The sequence below is a fragment of the Chroicocephalus ridibundus genome, chromosome 20, assembly GCF_963924245.1.
Source record: "Chroicocephalus ridibundus chromosome 20, bChrRid1.1, whole genome shotgun sequence".
Classification (NCBI taxonomy): Eukaryota; Metazoa; Chordata; class Aves; order Charadriiformes; family Laridae; genus Chroicocephalus; species Chroicocephalus ridibundus.
The window spans coordinates 7,751,264-7,776,920 of record NC_086303.1 but is presented as its reverse complement, the minus strand read 5'-3'; the positions used below and the strand labels follow the sequence as shown (position 1 = coordinate 7,776,920).

Here is a 25,657-nt window from a genome sequence, read left to right as displayed (position 1 = left end):
TGAACTATTCTTTGCTTAACACATTTCAAGAACTCACAATTCTGATGAACAGAACTATAAATTCAGCCCTACTTTGGAACTGTACTGTCAGTAATCACGAACATTATTACGCTGTGGCCTTTAGGGAGGGTCAGCAGGGCATGTCAGCAGTGGGTCAGCAGGCAAGAATTTACTGTCAAGCGGTGCAAGCGTAAATGTCTCTTGTCACTGCAGCTGTCCATACCCTTAATTTTCTGGTGCTTTCATATTTCAGACTGAAAATAATGCTTCCACACAGCAGCCTTTCAACAATGGCATTCTCCCTCATTAATAATGGGCAAGGGGGCACAGAATAGCCATCTCTGAAGATGCAGAAATTTTTCATCTCATTTAGAAGTATGAACCGAATTTTCTAATTGCAATTGATGGACAGTCTGCTGGCAGCTGCTGTTCAGAGGGACTGTATAGGACAATGTGCTTCTGGGCAGGATGATCTACAAAAGAAAGGGCAATTTTTTTTCAAAAGCAGCTATTAACGCCAGTTGCGTTGTATTTGTGTGTCATATTTAGGACCCACTTAGCAGGTTCAGCAGCATCTGAAAATCAATATGGGGTTTGGGAGCACAACAGCTTTGGAAATTTGATCCTAGGAACTGAAAATCGGGCATTTAAAAACTAAGATACCCACGAACAATGTGTTCTATAGGGCACTTGCTAAGAGAAGTATGCTAATTTACATTGCATGCCATATCATGCTGCTTCTGTGTTTAAATTTGTGTCCATTTATTCCTAAGGTTTTATTACATTAGAAACAAAGAAAAGAAATGCTTTCTAATAATTCACATTTAGTAGAATCTCATACTCCATTCAAATTTTACCGCTGTTTACCTGTACAGGTCTCAAGGAATCAAGTACACTATGAGTGTGAAGTGCCTATAACCTGTGAGACAAATACACACGCATGTAATCTTAGGGGGATTTAAATTACATTAACATATTAATTCTTAGGAACTAAATATGCACGTGGATATAGGGATCGTATTACTTTGTGTAGCTACATGTCATTACATTTGAGTGATTTTCATATTCTCTAGAAAGGCAATGGATTCCCAAGTAACCACTGACTGTATTCTTTTTTGTACTAATATATCAAGCTTCCATAGGTTTGCTTGGTTATAACTTCAGTAACCCAAGTATAGGCTTATTTCACTTCCATCTTCTACTGGGCGCCCTTCTGGAGAGTGATGTTGTTAAATCTCTTAAGAGTCCTTTGTGGTCAATGGATACATCCTCCTTATGTACCAGTAAGAGACGAGGAAATTCTGCATCCAAAATTAATAATGTAGAGCACATCTTAAGTTTTCCACGGCTTTCTGTCTTTTTTTTGTGTGTTAGCACTTTATGAACACAAATAGAATTTTGGACACCACCTAGAGCATCATGTTTGACAAGTTTGTTCAGATTGCTGATCACCAGAAAATGTCACATTTGTATACTTTTCTGTTTGCTTCTGATCTCCTAAGAATTCTTAAGTAGGGGGAAAAATAAATGCATAGTTACACCTTTCTTTTTTTTTTTAATTATTGCTACCATCTTCACACATCTAGAAAAGAACTAAACTTTGTACTGGACTTTCAACATGGGAAATACTTCAAAGTGACAAACATAAATAATTTTTTGTTAAAAAACAGCATACAGAACAAGTTAAGCAAGTCAGCTATACAGGGGTCCCTGAGAGGAAGACGACCTTCAAATACTGAGAAGCAGCGTAGAATCCAAGAATAAATCAAATTGGAAGGGAGCTTGGGAGGTCATCTGATCCATCTTCCTGCTCAAAGAACGACCTATGAGGTTTTCCATATAAGAAACCACCCATCCTTTCTCTTATTAGTCAGTTTGGGGGTTTGGCTACAAATGTCATCTTTTGTCTCTTTACTATATGCTCCCGCATGCTACCTTCCTTCCAATTCAGAGTAAGATTGCCTTCTTGTAACTGTTATGACTGTTCCTGACAATTGATTCAACAGACAAAAGCAGTAACAAATAATACTAAGATAAATACGACAAGGTGCATATTAAATATCCAGACAAAGAAAATACATGGTTACATACAATGTTAATTTTTAAGTATTCTGTTCAGGCAGTTGTTCTATTCTGTCCTGCACACTGCTGAGTAATCTGCACTAAACTGAAATACAAGCTAGAGTCATAATTATGTGGGGAAAGCACTACGTATTTTATTACGCTTCCTCTATTGTGACTAATGACTAGAAAATGAAGACCAAAACCATGTCAGATAGCTCATGTATATCACTAGCAGGTTCCCAGCTGGTCACAAGTTGTAGGTGCAGTATATAAGCATTGGAGTAAATGTGCCTAGATTCTTTATGAAATACAGACACTGTTCTTTGCAGGGCTGAACATAACAGCAGAAAAAGAAACAATTTTTGGTTTATGTTACCCAGCACAGAAACCCAGAATTAAACATTAGTATTACAAACTCTGAATAAGTTAGTAAAAAGTTGTACTTGTTAGTGAAAGGTCTAGTGTGAATTTGGAATAAGAATTTATATCCCTTTCTGCCTTCCCCACTCATATAGACGATCACCTGTTCTAGAAGCAATTACCTGCTCTAGAAGCAATGCAGTATGGACTCGTGGTAGGGCACAAAGAGGAAAGAGAACTGAACTCAGAAGAAGAGCTCTGACAAAACCCTTTAACTGCCTTCTCCTATTTCCTTCAGCTTTATTTCAGTTTTCTCCCAGCAATGCCATCATTCAACAAATCATAAAACAAAAAGGGAAAGGAAGAATCCTCCATTTCCAGCATTTGTGTTAAGTAAAGCCTTATCGGCATGAGATAAATTTATCATCTCGATCCACTGGGGGAAAAAAAAAAAAAAGAGAAAGAAAAGTAACTGCTTACTTTGTAATAACAGATCTTACCTAAGATTCTCCCACCTGCTTTGCACAGTCTGTGCTACGTGGTATAGTACAGCCAGATGAGAAAATGCCTAATCCAGGTGCGTGATTTGCAGCCAGATGTCTGTGTTGTAACTTTTATCTTTATATGATTAGTAATTAAAGAAGACTACTTGAGTCATATTGTATCAGGTCACAAAATTATTATGAATACATTAACTGTGACATTGTATTAAGAGGTTAAGTGTGCTCGGAATTTCCAATATTACAAATGTGATGGAATAGCTTCACATGACAAATATCAAATATTCATCAAAGCAAGCAGTCAGTAAAATTGTGCAACTATGTGGGTGCAGGAAAAAAGATGATTCATTTACAGATGATAATGCTGATGATAAATTTTTCATCATTGCACGCAACCTGGGGCACATCAGGAACCAGGCAAGTATTTAAACAACCATGGTTATTTTCAATTGGACAAACTCTTCCAAAAAATTTGACATCAACTGTCTTCAGCTCCTATTTGAAGCAATTTTTGCTAGATATAAGAAACAAAACCCATAAAAATATCCTTCTGGGATTAATTCTCTAAAAATAATAATTGAAAAACCTACCAACTTCACTCTAAAATACCCCATTTCCCTCCCAGGTGTGATTTTTGCTGCTAGTAGTAAAATCTGCAAGAGGTTGGTATTATTTATCTTTCTAAAAGCTTCTAAAAACTTATTTTAATTCTTAGAGGCTCTGCAAATTATCTGTCCCAGAAACAAGGCAACATTGCAGCATCATTCAGAACGTGAGAGAGGGCAGGTGCCGTGTTTCAGTCTGTTAATCTGTACATTACAGTGTAACCTAATGTAAACATATAAAACGGAAATAAAGTTCTACTTGGAGGGAACCCTAGTGAAAATCCTCAAAATATTACAAAGAACAATCCAAGTTCTCAGGAAGCAATTAACTGCTTGACTGAGAATGTCACTACTTTTTTTTTCTTCTATCTAAAACTCATGGGTGAGATTTTGAAACATTTGACTGAACTCCGTCACTCAGTCTTGATTATGGTTTGGCATTTCCCTCTGTGTAGGCCGATCCATAGGGAATGCCATTCATACCAACACTGAAGTAGAGCAGGATGACTCAGCTCCAATCAGCGTTCTTTTTTCTTAATAAGAAGCAAGTATTTCGTTTCCTCAGCTGCTAAAGTGATAATTGTCACTCTCATGTTGTAACTCACATAGTTTTGGTCACCCCAACTCACGTTCTAAGAGAAGGAAAGTGACTTGTAACCTTCGGTCTGTTACCCAGCAATATGCCTGCTGAACACAAACAGCAATACTATACCCAGCACTTTCTGATCACTATAAAGTCCATGTAATTTGGGGAAAATATGTTCTTTTCTTGTTACTTTCTGGTCAAGATTTGTCCCAAATTTGGAATCAACCACAAACCCAGGGTTTATGGGTTCTGACAGCAGCATCAACTGCTATCTAGATAAGTAGCTACTGAAAACAGAGCACCTGTATTTTGCGAAATAGATTTAGACACTTCCTTAGCTAGAACATAGGACAGGATCTACAGATGAACCATGTCGCTCATTTCCAACCCAAAACTTTGCCGAATTTACTAACAAAGTTAACAGAAGGGAAAAACAAAGCTACTTGTAAAAATCTTAAGTAAACACAGAGCCTTTTTTTTTCTTTCATTAATAGGTAAATCGCAACAGAAATGCAGAAAACGTACAGGCAAAGTACGTGATCATTGCCATGCCTACAACATAAACAGGCTTAATGACAAAGTCAAAGAAATATCAATTAAAGGCACAATGATTCTAGGCAGACAAAAACCATCACTCTCCCAGCTTCCCATTAAGTAGGTCTCCAAGCATGGAAAGGTTGCCAGCTATGGGGAACAGTTTAGAAAGTTAATGACAGTAAAAATGGGATTCACTGGAGACTGTAATCCTAACTCCAGTAAGCATTGCCAGAGGCCTGACATGAAGAAACAAGTACTATTTCAAACAGACTGCAAAGCCAAGGGAAAGATTAACATCTGCCAGAACCAGCTACAGATGAGATTCTTATTGATCCTTGAATGTCACAAGAATTTAGAAGGGCTAAAAGGAAATTTAAAGAAAATAATCACGTCTGTGGATTTGATTTGTAAATTTAGAATACCTTTCCCTACACTTCACTATATATTTTCAAATAGCTGTGTGTTACAAGACAGAAGAGGTATTTCTTCCAACTCATTCACTGTCAAGCTTAGTCTTGTATGAAAGGTAGGGACAGGGAGCAGTTTCGTTGCTCTAGCTAGCACTGCTGTTACTAGCCTCCAAGCCATTGATTTTCATGTTTAGGCTGTGTTGCTGTGGATTTTGTTTCTGCCTTATAGAATCATAGAATCATGTGTCTATCCCTATTAACAAGATTAAGACTTTGCTCACATACTTCTAATTAAAATGCTGTAATTCTGGGAAGAGATTCCATGTCTTCTTTTAGCAGGGTAATCAGTGTATCTGTGAGTTCAAGTCACAATATTTTAACATCAAAGTTTGCACAAAGATAGCCCTCTTCCTCGCAGGCCATAACTCTTTATCCACACTGGTTTGAATAACATGCTCCCTTTCGTAGTAGTGGTATCAACAGCGTTTGCATACCACAGCTAGCTGCAGTGCTGCCTCAAGCTGATGAGCGTACAGGTTGTGGAATTGCCACCCTTTTCAGTAGTTACGCAACCAAAGGCACTTCACACCCTGTCATGCTAGGAACACACGTGCATTTCTCTGCAACATTTTTTCCCTTATTAAACTGGAAGAAGCGTGATCTGAACTTCAAACTGTATTGCACTTACCAGCTGTAGCCTTCAAATATTATTTACAAGCTATTATTTCTGTAGCTTCTCATTCCTACAGCAAGTTACCATTCCACAACTTTCAGAAGTACCTCCTCCCACTCTGGCTCCTTCCCCCGTATCATCTATAAGGATACAGTATAGGATACAGTACTAAAAGAAGTTTTTGTTTAATCAGCTTCTGCAAGATTGTTTTGATGAATGTAGGGTGAGAAAAATTGTTACAGCAGTTTAGTCATCCCAGTTCCAAGAGTTCACACGTTCAATCTATTGATTGTCCTCACTATAGAAATGGAAAAAAGGTTCATACCTAATGTAATAAAAGACAGCAAGGAAAATAATATGCTGGTAAACACAGTAACAGTAAACTTCTAATCCTGGCCTACTTTTGTTAGAATCCCCACATTTCAAACTCTGCATACCAGGGAAGTCAGTGAACCTCACAGAAAGCTGAAGTGTGAACAGTGTAAAGACATGCAATGACATCAGCGATTAGCATCGCTTTGCAATTTAGGCATTCATATTTATTCAAACTTAGAATAAGGCCAAAGAGAGTTCTAGAAAAACTGATAGAAACCTGCAAGTGCACAATTAAAAGGAAAGAGATGCATCTTCCCCATTATATTTTTTGACTATAGCAAAAAATGCATTCAGCAACCAGATGATGCCAGAAAACAGAAAATGAACATGTAAGAACCCCACAAATGTTCCTAACGCAAGCGTGTCGCGAAATGCAGATTTATAAGAATTGTTGAAGCTGACAGGTTAGTCCAACACCCTGTTGCCTGTTCTTAAGCAGAAGTTGATGAAGTCTGAACTTCATTTAAACTTCTTTGCACTTTGTTCTTTGCTTAAAGGATTCCCATGTGTGAGGGAGTGAAGAGTACAAGAAAGGATCAGATCTTTTCTTTTCAAACACTTTTCTGTTTAACCGTCCCTTTGCACAGTATAACCGTATGACCAGGATAACTGTTCAAAGACACAGGCATTCATTTCAGAGACAGCTGCGCACTCCCAGCAAGGGAGGACATCTTGCACTCTGTATCATCATTCACTTCTCTGCATATTACACTGATCGTCCCTCCAGCTTCGTGTGAACTAAGGATGTTGCAGAGCCGTCAGGCTCCAGAGGCCACTGATTCCAGATCCAGACAAACCCCTTCCCACATTTAAATTTCACCTTAAATATCTGGGTGGGGAAGAAAAACCTCCTATCTTAAAACATTCACAGCAGCTGCCTCCCCTCAAACTCTGACATAATACAAAGACAGAAAACTCCTACTCACCCACTGCTGACTGGGTCTGCGCCCAGAAGCCCACACTGTAGAGCTGAAATATGGACCCAGTTCAAACTATCTTTGCTCTCTGGGAGCATTAGTCAGATTTTTTTGTGCAGCAGCTGCCTGACACGCTCAGGATGCTGGGAGCTTTGGACAGTGCAGAAGTTTGGACTGTATTTATCTGGACTCGTAGGTTTAGTGTTGGGGTCTCAACTAAAGCAGAGCTGAGATTCTCAGAGCACAAGAATGAAGTAACCTCCTAAATCAAGTCACTGTACTTACTTACTCAGTACAAGCACATGCAGTTTGAACTAGTTTTTCTGAATATATATTTTGGTGCTAATGTACAGGATCCACTACGTTTTGTTACTACCTCTCCTTATGGTTGCCAGCAGTTGTCTACCATTGCAACTGTGTGAGTCACTGTGCAATGGGTTAATACAGTAATGAGCAGATACCTTCCACAGAAGATAAAAGGCAAGATGCTTAAGACAACAAGAGGTCCAACGTGCACTGAGGTGAAGATCGGGCAGGGCAGCAACTCAGGCAGCAGGTCTCGGTGTGTGAAAGGAGAATGCAGGGAGACTTGCAAATAAAGGAGAGGGCACGGTCGGAAGGCATGTGGAGCAGACAGCACTGGAGCTGGAGAGGAAACAAAAAAGAGCATGTCAAGAAGCCATAGGCACAAGCATGGGCAGAACTGAGTTCCAGAGAATATGAGATTTTACCAGCAGGAACATATTGCTTGGTCCTTGAGTGTGCTACCCAGCAAACCATTATCAAATCTGCACAACTGTTGCACAGAACAGCTGTTCTGCGTAGGCAGGGAATGCACAGGTTGGTTGGGCCTGAAGGAATGGTTTAGTGCAAGTGCATATCGCGTGTGTTTGCTGCTGTACCACTTAGTCATAGTAGCAGTCACAGGCTGGACTTGGGGATGGTAACCCCATCCCCCTAACTGCTATTTAATCCACGCATTCCATAAAGAAAGGTGCAAAAAAGAGTTATGGTAAAGGGAGAAGGAACTAGTACTCACATGGATTACAAACAATGAGCAGAACACACTTGTTTTTCTACCACCTGAGGCATGCGCACACACAAAACTACAACAAACAAATCAGGACAATAAAGCAAGTAAGAGTGCAAAGAAGCAGGATCTGTTTCCCAAACGTCCTGAACACTTAGGGAGATCAGCGTTGCACTGGTTTACTCTGCTGCCAATTAATCAAGACAATCTTCTAGGCTGAAAACAGTTCAGACCAGAAAACACAGAGGGGAAAAAAATGCAGGTATGGAGCATTTTACATAATGTCAGCACATTTACACAGAAACCATACTTTAATCCTAAGTAAGTACTGAGTACAAACATATGAAGTATGAAAGCACATGCGTAAAAATTCCAGCAGCGCCACAGTTCACAAAACAGCTGTTTCTTCAGAGAAAATTATGTAGCATCATTGCTTCTGAAGTGCTAGAACTCCAAGATGATATCCTATTTGCTTGTTTCCTTTTTCTGATCTGTCCAAATGATCCAAAATATTAGAACAAATGGCTTAAAGAACCTCATGTTTACCTTGGTAAACTACCCTAAGTGTCAGGAGACTGTCACTTCTCCCGTAAGAGCTACTTGTGCTTACAGAAAACCTTACAACAGTTACACAGATGACGCTGCAATCTGATAACTCTTTCAGTGTTTCTGTATTTGCTTAGTTTAGATGGCAAAACCCACCATATTTCACAACTCTGTAATGGAGTACTTAGGAATTGTAAGGAAATTGTTTCAAATGCAAATTAAATGGGAAAGGCAAGGTGGAGTACAAGAGTCTGAGCATCACTACATCATCTTCGCCATCTTCAGAAGCAGCTCAGGCTTTGCAATGAGAAGATACACAAATATCTGCCCAAGTCTTCGCACGGATGGCAGGACACAGCTCACCGCTCTCCATTGCTTATGTCCAGTAGTCATCCAGAAGTGACATACTTCTCAAATTTACAGGATGTGTCAAAGAATAAAGAAGGCAAACCGCTAATGGGCAACAGCCCAATTCCTAGTTCTTTATACATTCAATTCAACTTGGGGCATGCTGATTTTTTGAAAAATCTTAACATTTTAAGTTACATAAAAGTATTATTCACATATCTTATGTGGACTTTTAACAAAATGAGTTAAATGTAGTTACAGTAAGCACAGAAGGAATGTGATTGCTGGGGGGTCAAAACCCATTTTCAACGGTAATGAAAATAAGGAAGTCAATTTCTAAAGCTCTCATTTGAGTCTTCTTGTCACGATTTCCATATTGTCATGTAAAGTAAATCATTAGAGAGGAAATTAAATCACTAAGAAGGTAATTGAATTCCCTAGGTCTCATGAAGGTAAAACAGATTTAGAAATAGGGAAGAATAACCTAGGAATTTAAAAAAAAAAAAAAAGAAGGGGGGGGCAAGGGAGAAAAGGAACATAGCTGTTGTTTGGCAAGAATCCTATGTTATTCTTCAGGTTCTTCACTTGCTACAGAAGTAACTTCTACTGATAGACCATAAGCTACTGGTGAGGCCCATTTGATTAAGTGCTTGTAAAACGACTTGAGGTTTTCAGATGGAAAATCCTACATACGCCAAGTAATATTCTGTTTCAGTATTGACTGTTTCTCTACTATCTCAGAAATCTGTGAATGGACACAAAAGCATCTCCACTTGGTAAGGTGGCAGTTTTATTTTGCAATCCTTTGTCTATATCCTTAAGGGGATTTTAATGGGAAAAAATCTAACATGTCATTTTGAACTGCTCCAGCTATAAAATGTTTTATCAAGTGCAGCCAGATCCTCAGCTTCAGTAGAACACACATTTTAAAGTTCTCTCAACTTTAGCCTTCTTTGCTGCATCCTTCCTGTCTTTTGGCTTGCCAAGTACAGACACACTTCAGCTTCCCTTTTGTACGTTCATAATTCCTGCCCTATTAAAATATCATTGAGGCTTTTAAAATAGTTATAAAAGCACTGGAAGATTTGTAGAAGATAAAATTCCTTTTAAATGTAAAGAATGAATAAAACAGTAAAGCCTGAAACACACAGGCACCTAGTATTAAAAGTCATGAGGATCACGTCTATAATTTCTGGATGCGCAAAATGTTCTTTTCCAAATTCAAGATCTAGAGAAACATTACAAATGATGGAATCTATCTTTGGCAATCTGATCATGGCATGCCAGATCATTTTTATTTTCTACCTCATGGAGTCACCACATTTTATGCATTACACTAGAATACACATCCAATCGCTAAAAATCTCATTTCTTTCTTCAATTTCTTTGTACAGTGGTATAAAAGTGAGAAAGGGTAACAAAAATTAAAATTATGAGCTTTCATAAAAATTAAATGCTAGCATTGTTGTTAGGATTCAGCTGCTTCTTATTAATCACGGTTTGGACAAGAATCAAGATTTACATTCCCTTCTGAATAGCTAGAATAAGATCACTAGTTGGAAAAGTTTACTGGCCCTTAAAGATATTGTATTTTTCCACCTTAACTACTTTTGGCTGTAAGATGGGATAGTAACATTGTAGTCTGATTGCCCTCATACTTTCTTTTCCTAGATGAATTCCAGTTTGAATTAGTCTGAAAAAAGTCTGAAATTCCAGCTCTTTCATTTCCGATCATTTCGTATTGGAAACCTTGGGTAAAGTGTAGAGGGAGAGAAATACACACTCAGGCAGCTCTTTTGGACCCACTGATTTAAGCAGCAGCTAGGGAACAACTCCTCTTCTTGTGTTTGGACGGGAGCTGTGGGTGAGCAGCGACCCTTCGGGCTGGCTGGTAGCTGGGCAGGACGGAGGCGCCTGTTTCCAAAGACCTCAAAGGCATCCACCTTTATAAGGGCGGGATGGATTTACCCCATTTATGCTGCAGTAGCTTTCCTTTCCGTTAGTGACTGAGATCTTTAGTCACTCCTTTGTGCCAATGAAGATTTATGAAACCCTGGAGTCCTATAAAATATATTTACAGTTTGAAATCTATATTGGAAGTTCCAAAGTAATCATCACATGTCAATCATTAATTTTAGGATTTGCTTTACAGATGTTAATGTAGGGATGATATACAACTGTAGTATGCTCCATTAATTTATTTCTAGACAGCATTTTTATTTCTAGCTCACTTAATTTTACCAGTTTTATGCCATTCAGGCTATTGCCTTCAGGAGAATCAGATTCACGTGCTCCTTCTAAGGCTGTTTTCTGTTACTTATTTTCAGAGAGATTTCTCACTAGTTTTGATAAGTGACCACTGAATTATTCTTCCTTCACTGTATTTAAGAAGGTTTTTATCCTGACAGAGACAATTTCTTTATCTTTTATTCAATGACTGTCAGTTTGTCTTTGTTATCTTAAATAGGATAAAATTTTCTGTCAGAGTGGCTCTGTGCATGTTTAACACTGTACTAACAGACAACGCCTCACAATGAGAGCTGCACCACATTGCCAGTTTTTACTCGTATGGCCATCGTGACCTGAAGATCATGTATTGTTTTCCCAAGAAAGCTACATTTTAGATGACTACTGATGATTCTAAATTCCCATGACCGTATTCTACATGCGAAAGTGTCATGATGCCTAACATTAAATCCTTAGAAACAGAAGTCTCGATTATGTTCTACAACTCAGCAGTGACAAAGTGAGCGTTTTAAAGTTGAGCTCTGTCTGTCCTGTGTCACAAGTCTCCATCACCTTCTGTAAGAAACCCCCACCTGCTGCTGCAGGCTGGATCTCTCCCACCAGGCAGCTTCACTCGGCACCCTGTGCTCAGCGGGAAAGGAGCGTCAATGAAGGTGATGGGCAACAGACTTGTTTTCCTCTTTTTGGGCTTCTCTGCAGAGGCACTAGCAATTGAAATATTTATGTACTGGTTCAGGAGGATAGAAGCAATAAAACTAGGTTCCTGCATTCCCGTTACTTATGCCCCAATAAGCATAAAATTAACCCTAAGAAGGAGTGTTTTCCAAAGCCTTATTGGTTTCTGATTTGGTGAATCCCCACCCTGCAGGTCAAGACTCATAGTGCTATTTTCCCTTAAGTACCCAAAATGGACAGATGCATCATGGGCTATCAAGCATTCTTGTTATTACCCTTGCCTAGACTAAACTTGAGTCAGAAGTCTAAAGGCAGATATCTGTTGCACATCCTGTGATCACGATGATCATGCTGACATGGTGCATGCTCATCGCTGCAGGGCAGCATTTTTCTCAGTCTACTGCTCTCCCTAGAAATACTCAAAGGAACATTTCAGTACTGGAGGTATTTGGAACAAAAGGAAGTGTATGAGACACAGAGAGCTTCCAACTGGCTCTTCAGCATACATAAAGCTCAGGATGAGTCACTGTAGATACAAGAGAGGAATGAAATCTTGAGTCCATTAGAAATTCCCATCTTCTTGCTCATCAGCTAAGATCAAGGGAAAGCTGAAATGCAGTGCCTCTGACACTCCTCTTAGTCATAATGGCTTAAGGATTCCCTTCAAGGCCTCTCAGGTCTCAGAAATTTTTTTCCCTCAATTGTTACTGCTAAATTTTAATTCATATACCTGTTGAAATGTTTCAGTGAGGAAGATGTGCCACTAGACACCTTCCTCTCCTCTTTAACAGGAACTTCAGCAGCAACTGCCTCCCTCATTTCTCGCTTACTACCAGAAGCAGCAAGATAAAACTAACACACTACTTGCTGCTTATTTTGGTGACCTCCATGACCCCATTAGCTGCATAGACAGCCAAGCATATCATCCATCATTGCAAATAATACCAGAAAACAAGCAGCAGTTTACTGGCTGCAAACCATCTGCTACCAGTAGCCCTAGCACAGCGCACGCGCTCCATATTGTGCCATTGGAAAGAACTGCACAAACTTCACTGCTGGGTCAAGCCCTGTATAGTACAAACAATTTCTTTTGTCATCCCTGAAAAAAGCAACCACTTCTCATCTCTGAAATGGAGAAGTCTAATCAAATACTCTGTGGACTCCATTGGCTTATTCAGTACTCTGAAAACTATTATTTCCTGCTTGTATGATGTTGGTTTTCCTCCATTTCCTGTAATCTGAGTAAATCAGATGTGTGTTCTCACAAGCCTAATCCCTTGTTCTTCCATACCTTTTTCATGAACTGCATGAGATTTGTGAGTAACTAGGTTATTTGCATTAGGGAGCTCATTTCTGAAACACGTGTCATTTCATAAATTCAAGATATATCAGCATTTCTGTAGTTATGAGGACAAAAAGATTCAAATATTCTTTCTGTTTATTTTTTGCATATCCCTAAAATATGCCAACAACTTCAAGAATGACAGAAAACAACATTCCAAACTGTATCATGCTTTAGATTACAACATTCTTAGCCTATGTTATTTGCCTGTGTTTATTTTTATTTAAAAAATAATTTACTTGCTGTATTTGATTGAGCTAAACTGAGCATTATTCATCTTGTCTCTTACTAGTGTAGGAGCTACTTTAATGGAAAATGGTGAATGTGCAATTAGAAGGCTGCACCGTCTTCTCTGTTAAAATAAGGCACTAAAATATTCTATATTACAGACAAACGTGCTTCATTTTTACTAACATTTATGGATAGCCCAATTCAATTCTAGTGCTTCACTTTACCCAGTCAGGCATTACTGGAAGCAGCAGGATACCCAAGAACCTCAAGACCGACAGGTCTCATATATTATCATTGGTTTCTGTGCTCTAACAGCCTAATCAGTACTCTGTGCAGCAAACAGTAAGTATCTATGATAAAAACTGGGATATAATTAAAAATTTACTGGTGCATTATAGGTGACAAAAACCAAAAAGGCTTGCCAAAGCATTTTGGAAAATTTTATTCCTTCAATTGAAGCGGCAGCACACTTCATGCAAGCTGAGGATGCTCCCACCTGCTCATGACAGTAATTACGTGAGGTGTCAGAGGTGTCCTGGCATAAAAATCAAGGCTTGTGGTCTTAGTTTCCACTTCATGCTGGTAAAACTGTAACACAATCATTTCTCCACCAGGTGTTTGTTTATTTTCCTGGTCTTTCAAGTCTCACATCCTGAGATTTCACAAAGCAAAACAATCACCATATTTACAGAACTATATAATGCTAGGACAAAAACCTCAAAGGAAAAAAAATACAGTACTCTTCAAGGAAAGCAAGAATACATCACAACCTGCCTTTCAGACAGCCCTTAGATCAGTGGGTAAATACTGTATTTGTTTTACCATAAACCCCTATAAAGCATTCATGTGCAAATAACATTTTATGTACTTATAATGTGCCATTTCTCCTACCATATGTGCTGGGACTAAGAAATAAGAATGAAGTGAGGTTTTTTATCCCCCAGATCTTTAATCCTGAATGCATGTAAATTCTGAAGAAATACTTAAATCAGTAAGATATTTTATTAATCTCTGGGAATGGCAGGTAGAGAGGAATAGTATACAGATGCTGTCTTCAGCATCATTTGAATAACACTGCATCATTTACTGGATTCCACCACAACCAGGAATCCGGGAAAAAGACAGTAAAAGAACTTTAAAAAAAAGCCCTGCTGAAAATAAACTCTTTTGTGGTTAAAGCCCAGCCAGTTGGAACTGAAGCAGTGTTTTCTTAGGGTGGCAGAACAGTCGGAAAAGTTGTTGGATTATTTTTGGCAGCGGCCAGCATATTACAACTCTATCATTACTGTTACTAAACTGTCAAGAGTCCACTGAAAGGGTTATTACTTTACTAGTACATTCTTGCAAAAATATAGCATACTCAGTACGGTAGCATGAAACTTTGGAGTTTAGAACTTTGTACGACCTTTCTGACACATTCATATCACTGTAACTAGCTCAACTCCTAAATATTTCAACCACACTGGTAGAGTAGAACGTGAGCCATGACCTACAGACAGCAGCAAATCCAAAGAGTGGACAAATCATCGCAGAAGTGTTGCACAACGCAATACAATGAGCACGTAACAGATTGACTCCTGTGCCCTGCACTGCTTGAAAACGGGCTTGGAAGATTTCAGTTTGAGTTTTAAAAATTAAACAGCTTATATTTGGATCTTGGTAAGAGCCAAACCCAGTGGCTACAGTTACTGGCAGCCAGCTCTCCTGTGGACAGAAACTGTGCAGGTGTAAAATGAATCCAGTTCATGCTTTGGCATTAGCAGCACGTTCTCCTGAGCAAATGCACTTGAATCTCCACATTGAAACGAGCAGGATCTTTTGCAGTACAAGAGTACTTTATACAACTCTTATTTCATAGACTCATCAAACACGTTGGGTTGGAAGGGACCTCTAAAGGCCATCTAGTCCAACCCCCCTGCAGTCAGCAGGGCCATCTTTAACTAGATCGGGTTGCTCAGAGTCTCATCCAGCCTGGCCTTGAATGTCTTCAGGGATGGGGCCTCCACCACCTCTCTGGGCAACCTGGGCCAGTGTCTCACCACCCTCAGTGTAAAGAACTTCTTCCTAATGTCTAATCTAAATCTGCCCTGCTTTAGTTTAAAACCATTGCCCCTCGTCCTATCACTCCATGCTCTTGCAAACAGCACCCCCCAGCTTTCCTGTAGGCCCCCTTCAGGGACTGGAAGGTGCTCTAAGGTCTCCCCGGAGCCTTCTCTTCTCCAGGCTGAACGCTCCCAACTCTCTCAGCCTGTCCTGATAGGATAGATGCTCCAGCCCTCTGAGCATCCTCATGGCCTCCTCTGGACCTGCTCCAACAGGTCCATGTCCTTCTTGTGTTGAGGACTCCGGAGCTGGACGCAGTGCTCCAGGTGGGGTCTCATGAGAGCAGAGTACAGGGGCAGAATCACCTCTCCTGATCTGCTGGCCACGCTTCTTTTGGTGGAGCCCAGGATGCAACTGGCCTTCTGGGCTGCGAGTGCACATTGTTGGCTCATGTCCAGCTTTTCATCCACCAGTACCCGCAATTTATCTTATTAAATGGAACAGATAAGCTATCTAAATAGTATTTCTGTCACTTTCAATGGCATTCCTGAATTTACAATTGGAAATGTACCCCACTGAGAAGGTATCAGCATGCTGTATTTAATTGGTGAAGAAAATAATGCTTTTCCCTCAGTTTGGGGTCTGTACGACCATTCAGAGTGTAGTAGTTAAGACTCCAGTTATTTCTGCCTTCACAGTAGCCAGAGGACAAGCATTTAAGTACGTGCCTTCCTGCGTCTGCAAGTTTTGTATCTTCAGTTATTCTCAAATATCAGCCACAATCAGACAATTCTCCGCCAACAAATGCCAATCTGTGATTCTCCTTCTGATTACCTACTGAACTAACCAAGGTATTTCCCTGCTGTTCTAGCTGTTGCTTTCAGCCCAGTGCTTTCCTCTTCTTCACTAGGCTTCAGCAGCTACCCTTATCTTCTGTCCGATTTACTAAATCTGGGAGCAGGTCTACAGTTTAAGTTGGCTCAATGAAAAAGACTATCCCAGCCAAATAGGTCATTTGGACCCACTTTCAACCACACACCAGAAAAATACCCCAAAGTTTAAGGCCTTTGTCCTGTGAAAGGTCTTCAGATTCTCTCCTAAGCCAAGACTCAAGTATGTCTCTGGCCCTCACCCGATTCCTGCCTGAATACTAGTGAAAAAAGGAAGCCTGCCTAGAACAGAAAGAGGATAACTCATTGCCTTTTCACCTCACCAGTGCTAGTTTGCCCAAAGTCTTGATTAAGAGATTCCATCAAGTAAGCACACACTTGGTTCACACCCTAAAATGTCATCCCAAGCTTATCTCCAAGTTTCATTTTGTACAGCATACTGATTTTCTGGGGTTTTTTTTCCTAAAATTGCAAACATCCAGCGCTGAGGCTGACCAATTTGCTAGCTTTTAACACACAGTATCTTTTTGCTCTGGCGGTATAAGAGCCTTAGAACTTTTTTTTTTCTTTTTCCGAAAGATCTTAAGCATCATCCCTTCACTGAAACAGACCCTCAGCAGTCTCTTATGAAATTACTCAAGTGGAACTCATGTGTATAACAATCAGCAGAGTCCAGTCACTATTGCTGGACAACCTGTGAGACATTTTGTCACTCACTCTGCTGAGCTGCACACTTTTTTTTCCCTTCCACTCACTTTCACTGAACGTGACGCTACTACAAAGCAGCCCAGCCATCTTTGCAACGGCATTTCTTCACACGTAGCTCAAACAGTGATGGGGGAGGCTAGAACTATCCTGTAGGTAGCTGGTATTTCATGTGGAGTATTACAATCACCAACAATGCTACCGAATATGTTGACAAAAAAATCAAAAGGAGAAACCCCAGGTACTTCCCACTGTCTGTTCAGATACACAGTAGTATGCAGGTTGGCAACCCTCCTTCGGGGTCTCTAAAGGACTTCCAGCGTTTGGGGCATCATAGAAAGAGAAAGCACGGGGCACGAACTGCATAACTGAGATGTGTGCACAGCAGATTTGTGGATTGGGCATAGATAGGTTTGTGTCTTGCAGGTACTACAAACATGGCTGGTTTTGAGTGTTTGAGTGCTGACAGTCGGAGTGCACCGTTCTGCGTTTGCTAGCAGACAACTTGCGGTGCCTTCACTTGTAAGCACACTTGCTTCCCAGACAAAGATGACAGTGGGTCTGAGCCTTCATTTGTCTGTCGCTGCTGTGCAAACTGAGCTCAGATAGTGACTTCAGCAGGTATTGCTTCACTCTGCTACATCGCTCCTAGTTTTGGTGAGCCTGCAAGACACCCGAGAAGGATAAGGATTGCTAACTGCAGTCTGGTGAAGGTGCTGAATAAAGGTAGCTCTGTCTTACAAACGTGCTGCTCTTGAAAGTCAAGAACTGCACTTTAGGCAGCCTCTACACCGTAACAGTGAAAAAGGCACAGTTCAGAGAGCCAAGCAAGTGGATTTGTCTCTGTATTCCTGCTGTCAAGTGGGGAATGGTACTGAAAACACTTATTTGATGGCTAATTGAAACAAATACTTCTGCTTCTAGTGGAACGCAGAATAAGCAACTCCCAGACTCAGCTACGCAGTCAAACTGGCCCGATGGCATGCTGCAGCCAGCCCCAGCTCAGCCTCTGGAAGAAATAAAGACCTTGCTGGGGGAGCAGTTTTTTGTGCGGTGTACTCAGAGGTAAGCACAACACGTGCGCTCTTCTCAGAGCAGACTGAAATTGTCTATTGCCAGTATCGCACAGCAGCCTGAACAGCTATACCAGAGGAAGTGTTTAAATGACACTTGACCAACACACAAGCAGGGAAGAGAGTTGTCATCTTGAACTTAAAATATCATTGGTCTGTCTTCCAAAAAAAGAAGATGAAGGCAGTTTGCATTTAATACTCATATTTTTGGAAAAACATAGTTCTTTGACTTATTAAACAAGTTGCTTCACTTACACCCACTAGCTAGCTATTGTCTGGCTAAAATAGGAGTTTCCACTTACTCTGTCTTCTTGTATTCTGTCTCCAGACGTCATCTGTTTTGTGGGAAATGTTTACTTATAATGAGATGGTCCACTTAGAAGTCACAGTTTTCATTAACATCCTCTGGTTTAGGACAGTGTTTTTTTTTATTTTCGGCATTGAAATGCCTGCCACAACCTTTGTGGCCAATGCTACAAACAGATACCCGTGTACTACGAGCACCAGAATTGGCAGTTGTCCCTGGAAGTTCAGGCAGCTGCACTCGGCAAGCATTGTGAACACCTCTAGAAAGCACCACAAAAGGGTCTAGTAACTAAGTATGTGACAAAGTTTAGCAATAACCCCACAAAATAGGCTGTAAAATATCTGTGTGTGTCAGCAAAAAAGTCCACAATCCTCACAGTCTAAAGCATACCTATTCTTTAAATGTTAACTTTTTTTTGCTTGTGTTGTCATCAAGTATAGCCCATTTTTTTAATCTATCAGTTTCTATTCTCCACTGATTTGATAACTGATTAAAAGATTAAATTTTAGATTTTCAGGAAAACTACCAGGTGTCCCAAATACAGTTTGTCTCTTCTTCAGCTACAGTTTCCACAAAATGCTTTACCACAAGGAGAGGAAATACAAGCCAAGATTTAAAAAAAAAAAAAAAAAAAAAGGAAAAAAAAAGGCAAGCAGGAGACATCGTTCTGATTTTGTGTTAATGGCATTAAAGCAATAATCTTGGCATATGCAAGACAAGAAACTCAGAGAAGGGAGATAAATGTAGCTGGTTTTAGAGCAGTGAATCTTGTACAGCACAAAACCAGAAACAGCTCTTTGCTGACATTGCAATGTCTCTTTCCTATAGAAGGAAATAATAAAAAAAGGGTTTATGTATAAACACAATAGGTTGAGGCTGCTATTGGCATGTCTAAATTGCGCCTGGATTTTGTTCTGCAAACCTTTTCCATTAACATTTCTGTCGGGAAAGCTAACTCTTTAGAGATGTAATGAACCATCTGATTTTAATTTGGTTGTAGAACAAGGGGTTACTCTCTGAATCATGCACAGCCAAGCTATTGAGCTACACCCAGCTCTATTTCCTTATACAGAAGATGATGACTGCTCAAGCATGAGCAGCATGTGGGAAACCAGCAACCCTCAGCCTTGTTTTAAGCAAATTAAAGTAGCTTTGAAACAGCAAGGATCTTCTCTGAGAGACAGATTTGACTCTCCATCATTTTGTCCACAATTCTTCCAGCCCAACTGCTGCACAAACAACTGCTAATGTGGCTTTTGGGCTTTCTCTTCTCTTCTCCCCTTAATACAGAGACTGTAGCATCTTCACTTTCTTCAGCCGCTATCTTCACTTGGCATCTCCTGCTGATTTCTTAAATGCTTGCCCAGCCCTGCACAAACACTGCTGTTTATTTCATTTCAGCTCTTGTCTGAGATAAGACTATCTACACAAGCTCCTATGGGACATCTTAGGACACTGCATTTTCTACAAGACTCTGCTCTAGCAAAGCTAAAGCCCTGGTTGAGTGCTTTAGCGCTGCTTGGGATTCTAGTCTGAGAAAGCTGAACAGAACGAATAAGGGGGAACTTCAACAGTAATTGACCCACACCCAGAAAAAACATCAGGACATGCTGGGAAATCACAGTGGAACTGCAGAGCCTGATTCCTCTTTTACAAAACCCTGTTTGTCCAGTCTATGTGCGGCTGCCTGCCTGCTGGCCGGACACAGCGTAATTCAGGGCCAGCTGAGACATGTCAGGCAAAAGCAGGCAAAGAGACAGGGGAGGAGCCTCGCTTGGTAGTTTTTTTCTGTTTATACCCTGTCTCTGCTTATTAAGTCTTCACAGAGGAAATACAATGTCTGCCCTTAACTGCAATTTCAGATCAGTTTTAGTGTCTCATATTCCCAGAATGCCTGCTGCTGATTTGTTAACCCAATGTGTGGCTGAATTAGTCAACACAGGGTAGTTACCTAACGAGGTATTACTGCTGCGGGTCTTCTAGCATAACATTGTTCTTAGTGAAGTTTTAGACTTTTGTCTTACACTTTTCCACGTCTAAACAGATGTGCATATTCTCCAGATCGAAGGAAGACTAGCACTGGATCTGCTATGCAGTGACATTGTGGAGCTTCTTGGTCACGGAACTCTGAAAAAAGGAAGGTGTTTTCCTGTACATAATTCCCAGTACTACGTCCACAGTGGTTTTAGCTATGCTATACCTAAGATGCCAACCCAGAAGTAGCCTGTCACCCATGGTGCTCCAATGTAATAACCATATTTATCCTAATAGGCAGCCTGAACGTGTAAAAATCCCATCTGCACTTGTGACACGTGATGCCTGAGCTCTTCTGGGAAGGAGCCTGGGCTTTATCTGCCCAAAATCAGCAATGTGGTGCGTCCCAAAAGGGCAGGTGGGATAGATGGAGGCTGCTGAACCAGCCAGAGTGGTGGGGCCTGTCCGCAGGGCAGGTAAGCGTGGCCGTTGAGTGTGTGATAATGGCACAATTCACTGGGGCTCCTTCCCTTCCACAAGTCCCCACCCTAGCCCCAAGGACACCTCTGCAGACAAATTAACTGAATGGATAGCTATTTTAGCCAAGGGACTGCTTCTACTCTCACTGCTCAGCAGGGTATTTGCAGCCAAGAGATGAGCTCTGGCCAAAAAGGTTGCTGCAAAAATCACTAGAGATTTTACTCCTGGGAACATGCTGTTGCCATATGGTCTCCACATTAATAACACCAAGCAAGTGCTTCATAAACAGTGTTCTAATAACAAATACCAGAGGAGTTAATAATAATCTAGCTATTATTTTCTAATGTTCTCGCTTTACTAAGAACATTCATGCTGTCTGAATGAGCTCTTCCGGAAGAACAACAGCTGGCACCCACATGAATACCTGATGAAATCTGTATGATCCTAGGTATCTTATAAATTTATTGTCATCAACGGCATCCATTTGTGCCAGCATGGCTTAACAGTAACATTACGTTTTTCTTTTGTTCTAGGTGCATAGCGTAATGTCCATGCTGTACTACACTCTGATTTTAGCTTTTTTGATCGGCACACAGGCAGCTCCAAAGTCAGAGGACAATGCTCCACTGGAGTATCCTGCAGAACACTCCCCGCTCAATACCCACCGGAGTAACAGACACCACGTTCCCAAGGCAGCTCCACAGACATCCCACGGCCACTCTACTTGGACGACAGGTAGAAGAGAAGCTATAAATATCACCATGGACCCAAAATTTTTTAATAAGAGGCGTTTCCGGTCCCCTCGGGTGCTGTTCAGCACACAGCCCCCCCCAGTATCAGGGCAAGGACAGAATACAGGATTCCTCAGCAACGCAGGTCCTCTTAACAGGACTGCCAGGACCAAGAGGACCGCGCATCCCGTATTACACCGGGGAGAGTTCTCAGTGTGCGACAGTGTCAGCATGTGGGTTGGGGACAAAACCACAGCCACTGACATTAAAGGCAAAGAGGTGACAGTGCTGGGAGAGGTCAACATTAACAACAACGTTTTTAAGCAGTACTTTTTTGAGACCAAGTGCAGAGACCCTAAGCCAGTCTCCAGTGGGTGCCGAGGGATCGATGCGAAGCACTGGAACTCTTACTGCACCACAACACACACCTTTGTCAAAGCGCTGACAATGGAGGGCAAGCAAGCAGCCTGGCGGTTTATTCGGATTGACACAGCCTGTGTTTGTGTGCTCAGCAGGAAGTCAGGGAGACCCTGAGATGGATCTGCACCCCGAAAAAACATCCTCCTACCCCCCTACCTCAGTCTGTAAATTATTTTAAGTTATAAAGGACTGCATGGTATATTTATAGTTTATACAGTACAGAAAGAACCTCATTATTTATTAAACTCTTTCGGAAACCTTTTGTGTTTTGCAATTTATTTACTGGCAGAACCCTCCAAAAGATGTTCACTTTAGTCTCAGTCAGCCCTACAACTCCAAAATGTTCGCAGGGCCACTGAACAATCTTTGCTTGCCATTCTACCAAAAGAAAACATTTTTCACAGTTTTCAAACATGTTCCTCTCTTCCACAACAAAAGACTTTTCTTCACAGGTGAGACCTGGCAGTTTACGGCGAAAATCTTGTAGGTTTATTTTAAATTGAAACATTTAGTCCAACTACCAAGAGACTGAAAAAGACCTTTCAAAACTTGCTTCCACTTTTACTAATTATCCCTTAGTGAACTCCTGGGAGAAATACCAGTTCTTCATGTTGCTAGATAAATTTCTAAGTAAGACCTTTAGTGCATTATTTTAAATTGCCAAATTATTTTCACCACAAAAATAATCCATTATGAATTATTTTGGAACATTTGTCTGCACAGGAGTAGAATCTAGATGTATGTATTTTTGCATTAAAATTATATTTTACAACTCATCATTTATGTGCTATATTACAGTGATGGTGTTGAAAACGTCAATATACATAATAAATAAAAAAGCTCATGTGGAATATAATTAAAATTTGAAAATTCTCTCAAGCTAGTATTGTGGCAACAGGGACTTGACATAGGAGCAAGTCTTTTCACGCATGACAGAACAAAATTAAAAAAAAAAAAAAACAAACAAAAAAAAGTCAGTCACTGAGGCTATGTGTTAGCAAGGAGCTCAAAAATAACCCTATGCTCATAATTCCTGTGCTTTGGGGAACACTGGTCTCTTAAAAGTACATGGTGCAGCCTGAGGCCTGTGATGGGTGTTTCAGTCATTGCAAACTAAATAAGGCTGCTGTTTCTCGCATTGTTTCCTTTGGAAGTGCAGCTGTTAACCATTGAAGAAACTCTCTCAAAACAAATACCATTAAGGTTTTTCAGCTTGATTTCTTCCAAATCCTAGAGGGCACACTTTCACACTTGCCTTCCCTCATGCACAGTTATTTCTTTAATGAAAAAAGCAGAACCTGACATACGCTTCCTCCACATAAACACCAAAGAAGAGCAGCAGATCTCTAGAGAAAACGCGTTGTGGTAAAAGAGCACCAGTTGAAATACCCAAACCTAGGCAAAAGACGCTTTCTGGCAGGATAGTGCCAGTCTGTGTGAAGTGGAAGGCACCGAGACATTCCTGATAATCACTGGTATGCCACTTTTCAGCCCCCTCTAGTAGGTGGTTATGGTGTGGGACAGCAGTATTCCAGTGAGAATGTTTTTCTCTCTCCAGAACAACATATTTGTAATATTTACATGAATAGTCACTTATCTGAAAGGTCAAGGAGAGGGCAGGCTCCTAACTGTCCTGTGTCCTCCAAATAATGACGACTTGTTCTGGAGCAGGGGGAGGCAATGAAGACTAAGGAATACTTATAGTGCAATCATGTAGGCATCAGATGCTCTGACACAGTAGCAGAACACAACAGCACTGGCAGCCACCTGCCAGTCATCACAGGAGAGATCAAGGGAGAGCAGTGAAACACACAGTATTCTGAAGAAAAGAAAAACGCGGCATTGGAGCAGAGTCCCCTCTGTGCTTTTTGGTGGCCTTGAAGCAATGGATAAAAGTAAGAAATCTGATTTAGAGCTGCCTTTTACTGTCCATGACACAATGTGACTAGGGAAAAATGAAGCTGCTACTCATCCAGGACTTTCAGGTTTATGGAGACTGCCATTATTTTAACACTGACATAACAAAACTGCAATTCAAAGTGTCTCATGAATGCATTTGGTAATTCCAAACATGTGTAAGACTTGGCATTTCTTCAACGAGTCCTGAAACTGACGACTTACTCCATAAAGCAGTCTTGGGAGCTGACATTCCTTCCACATCCAGCCTACTTATGAGTTCCTCTGACTACACCTTAAAGCACATTCTTGCCAAGAACAAGGTACTACTACCTATAGCACCCAGTCTGAGGGACAAACAGCTGTCAGTAAAACCTCTATGAACTACTGTTATAGATCCGGACCTTGATTAAAATTTCTATTAATAGCCTTTTAGCTATTCATCATTTAGTCTTGCAGATATTGATGTGATCTATTCCACGTTTATCCCTTCAGCTGATTTTTATTTTGTGCTCCCAAGACTGAAACTAGATTACTGGTTCATCCTTTGTGACAGTGACCTATTATACTACTGACGTTTCTTACCTGTTCATAAAATAGGTCTCAAAAGGGAGGGTGGAAGAGTGAAAGGACAGTTTAACACATTCACACTTGATCTTGATCCCACTGTTAATTGTAGCATCTAAAGTTCCAGACTTGCAGCTACAAACCCAAGCCTGTAACTTAAATTTTTGTCGCTCTCCCTGCACAGATGTTATTGTTATGCCTGTGCAACATGTTGATGTAACTGATGATCTACTGAGAAGTGGTGAAGTATTTCAAGAAATTAATTTAATGAGAATGTGAGGTTTTATGATTATAAAATAGGAAAAACCTGGCATTCTTAGAAAGATAATTATTGCCGTATTTCAACTTCTGTATTAACTGTGTGCTTAGATGGCAAAATAAGGCTCCACCTCACAAATGCTACTGGTCTACAGCATAGGAGGGTTAATAAAATCAGAAACAGAACAAGAGGAGAGCTTTTTTGATACCACTGTTGATACTCTGGAGGCTTAGCCTTCCAAATCATAGTGAAGCCAACGACAAGACACCTTTCATAAAGACCTTCTGATAATCGTAATAAAAAGTATCTCTTAGCATCCTACATCAGAGATAGGTGAACTGTCACAGAAAACTCCTCTACACAAATACCTTGAGAGGGCATCTCAAAAGCCAGTGTTTCCCACATCACAATGCAATGTCTCCAGAAGGTCAATCAGTGTGTGCACTTGTCACTCTTATCCTGACTGCTCTCTGCTTCCTTGGGCAACAACTGGTATCTTAAAAACAAAGGGCTACATCAAGATTCAATTAGAAAACTAACTCACTGATGAGATGTTGCTAATTTCTTTTCCCCCCAGAGAGAAAAATCCAGCTAGAGATACCCGAGATATCTCCTCAGTTGCACTGACTTGATCTTCTACATCATTTAAGACTCGTTTAGATGTGGTGTTAAGGGATATGGTGTAAGGGAGAACTTTGTAGAGTGGAGATGATGGTTGGACTCGATGATCCCAAGGGTCTTTTCCAACCTAAATGATTCTATGATTAGGTTACAGTACGTTGTCGTACACAATGCTTTCTGGCTGGAGTACAGACAGGGGAACAAAACCGCCTGTCTTCAGTTTGCTCTTCTGGAAAGTACACCCA

The 25,657-nt window shown here is 40.5% G+C and overlaps 1 protein-coding gene and 1 long non-coding RNA gene across 8 annotated transcripts in view; one reads left to right on the top strand and one right to left on the bottom strand.

The window, feature by feature from the left end:
• Positions 1-22,522, top strand: part of NGF (nerve growth factor) — a 29,169-nt gene extending 6,647 nt beyond the window's left edge. For 2 of the 5 annotated variants that reach the window (XM_063356665.1, XM_063356667.1), the window contains 2 exons: positions 18,009-18,149; positions 21,452-22,522. In XM_063356665.1, coding sequence (XP_063212735.1) covers positions 21,464-22,183 — 720 coding nt within the window. In that variant the 5' untranslated portion in view covers positions 18,009-18,149; positions 21,452-21,463 and the 3' untranslated portion in view covers positions 22,184-22,522. The remainder of the gene's footprint in view (positions 1-18,008; positions 18,150-21,451) is intronic. The other 3 variants (XM_063356663.1, XM_063356668.1, XM_063356664.1) reach the window with 2 other exon arrangements.
• Positions 1-25,657, bottom strand: part of LOC134525632 (uncharacterized) — a 141,096-nt gene that overhangs the window by 54,033 nt on the left and 61,406 nt on the right. For all 3 annotated transcript variants that reach the window (XR_010073820.1, XR_010073818.1, XR_010073819.1), the window contains exon 2: positions 7,489-7,672. This is a non-coding gene — a long non-coding RNA (uncharacterized LOC134525632). The remainder of the gene's footprint in view (positions 1-7,488; positions 7,673-25,657) is intronic.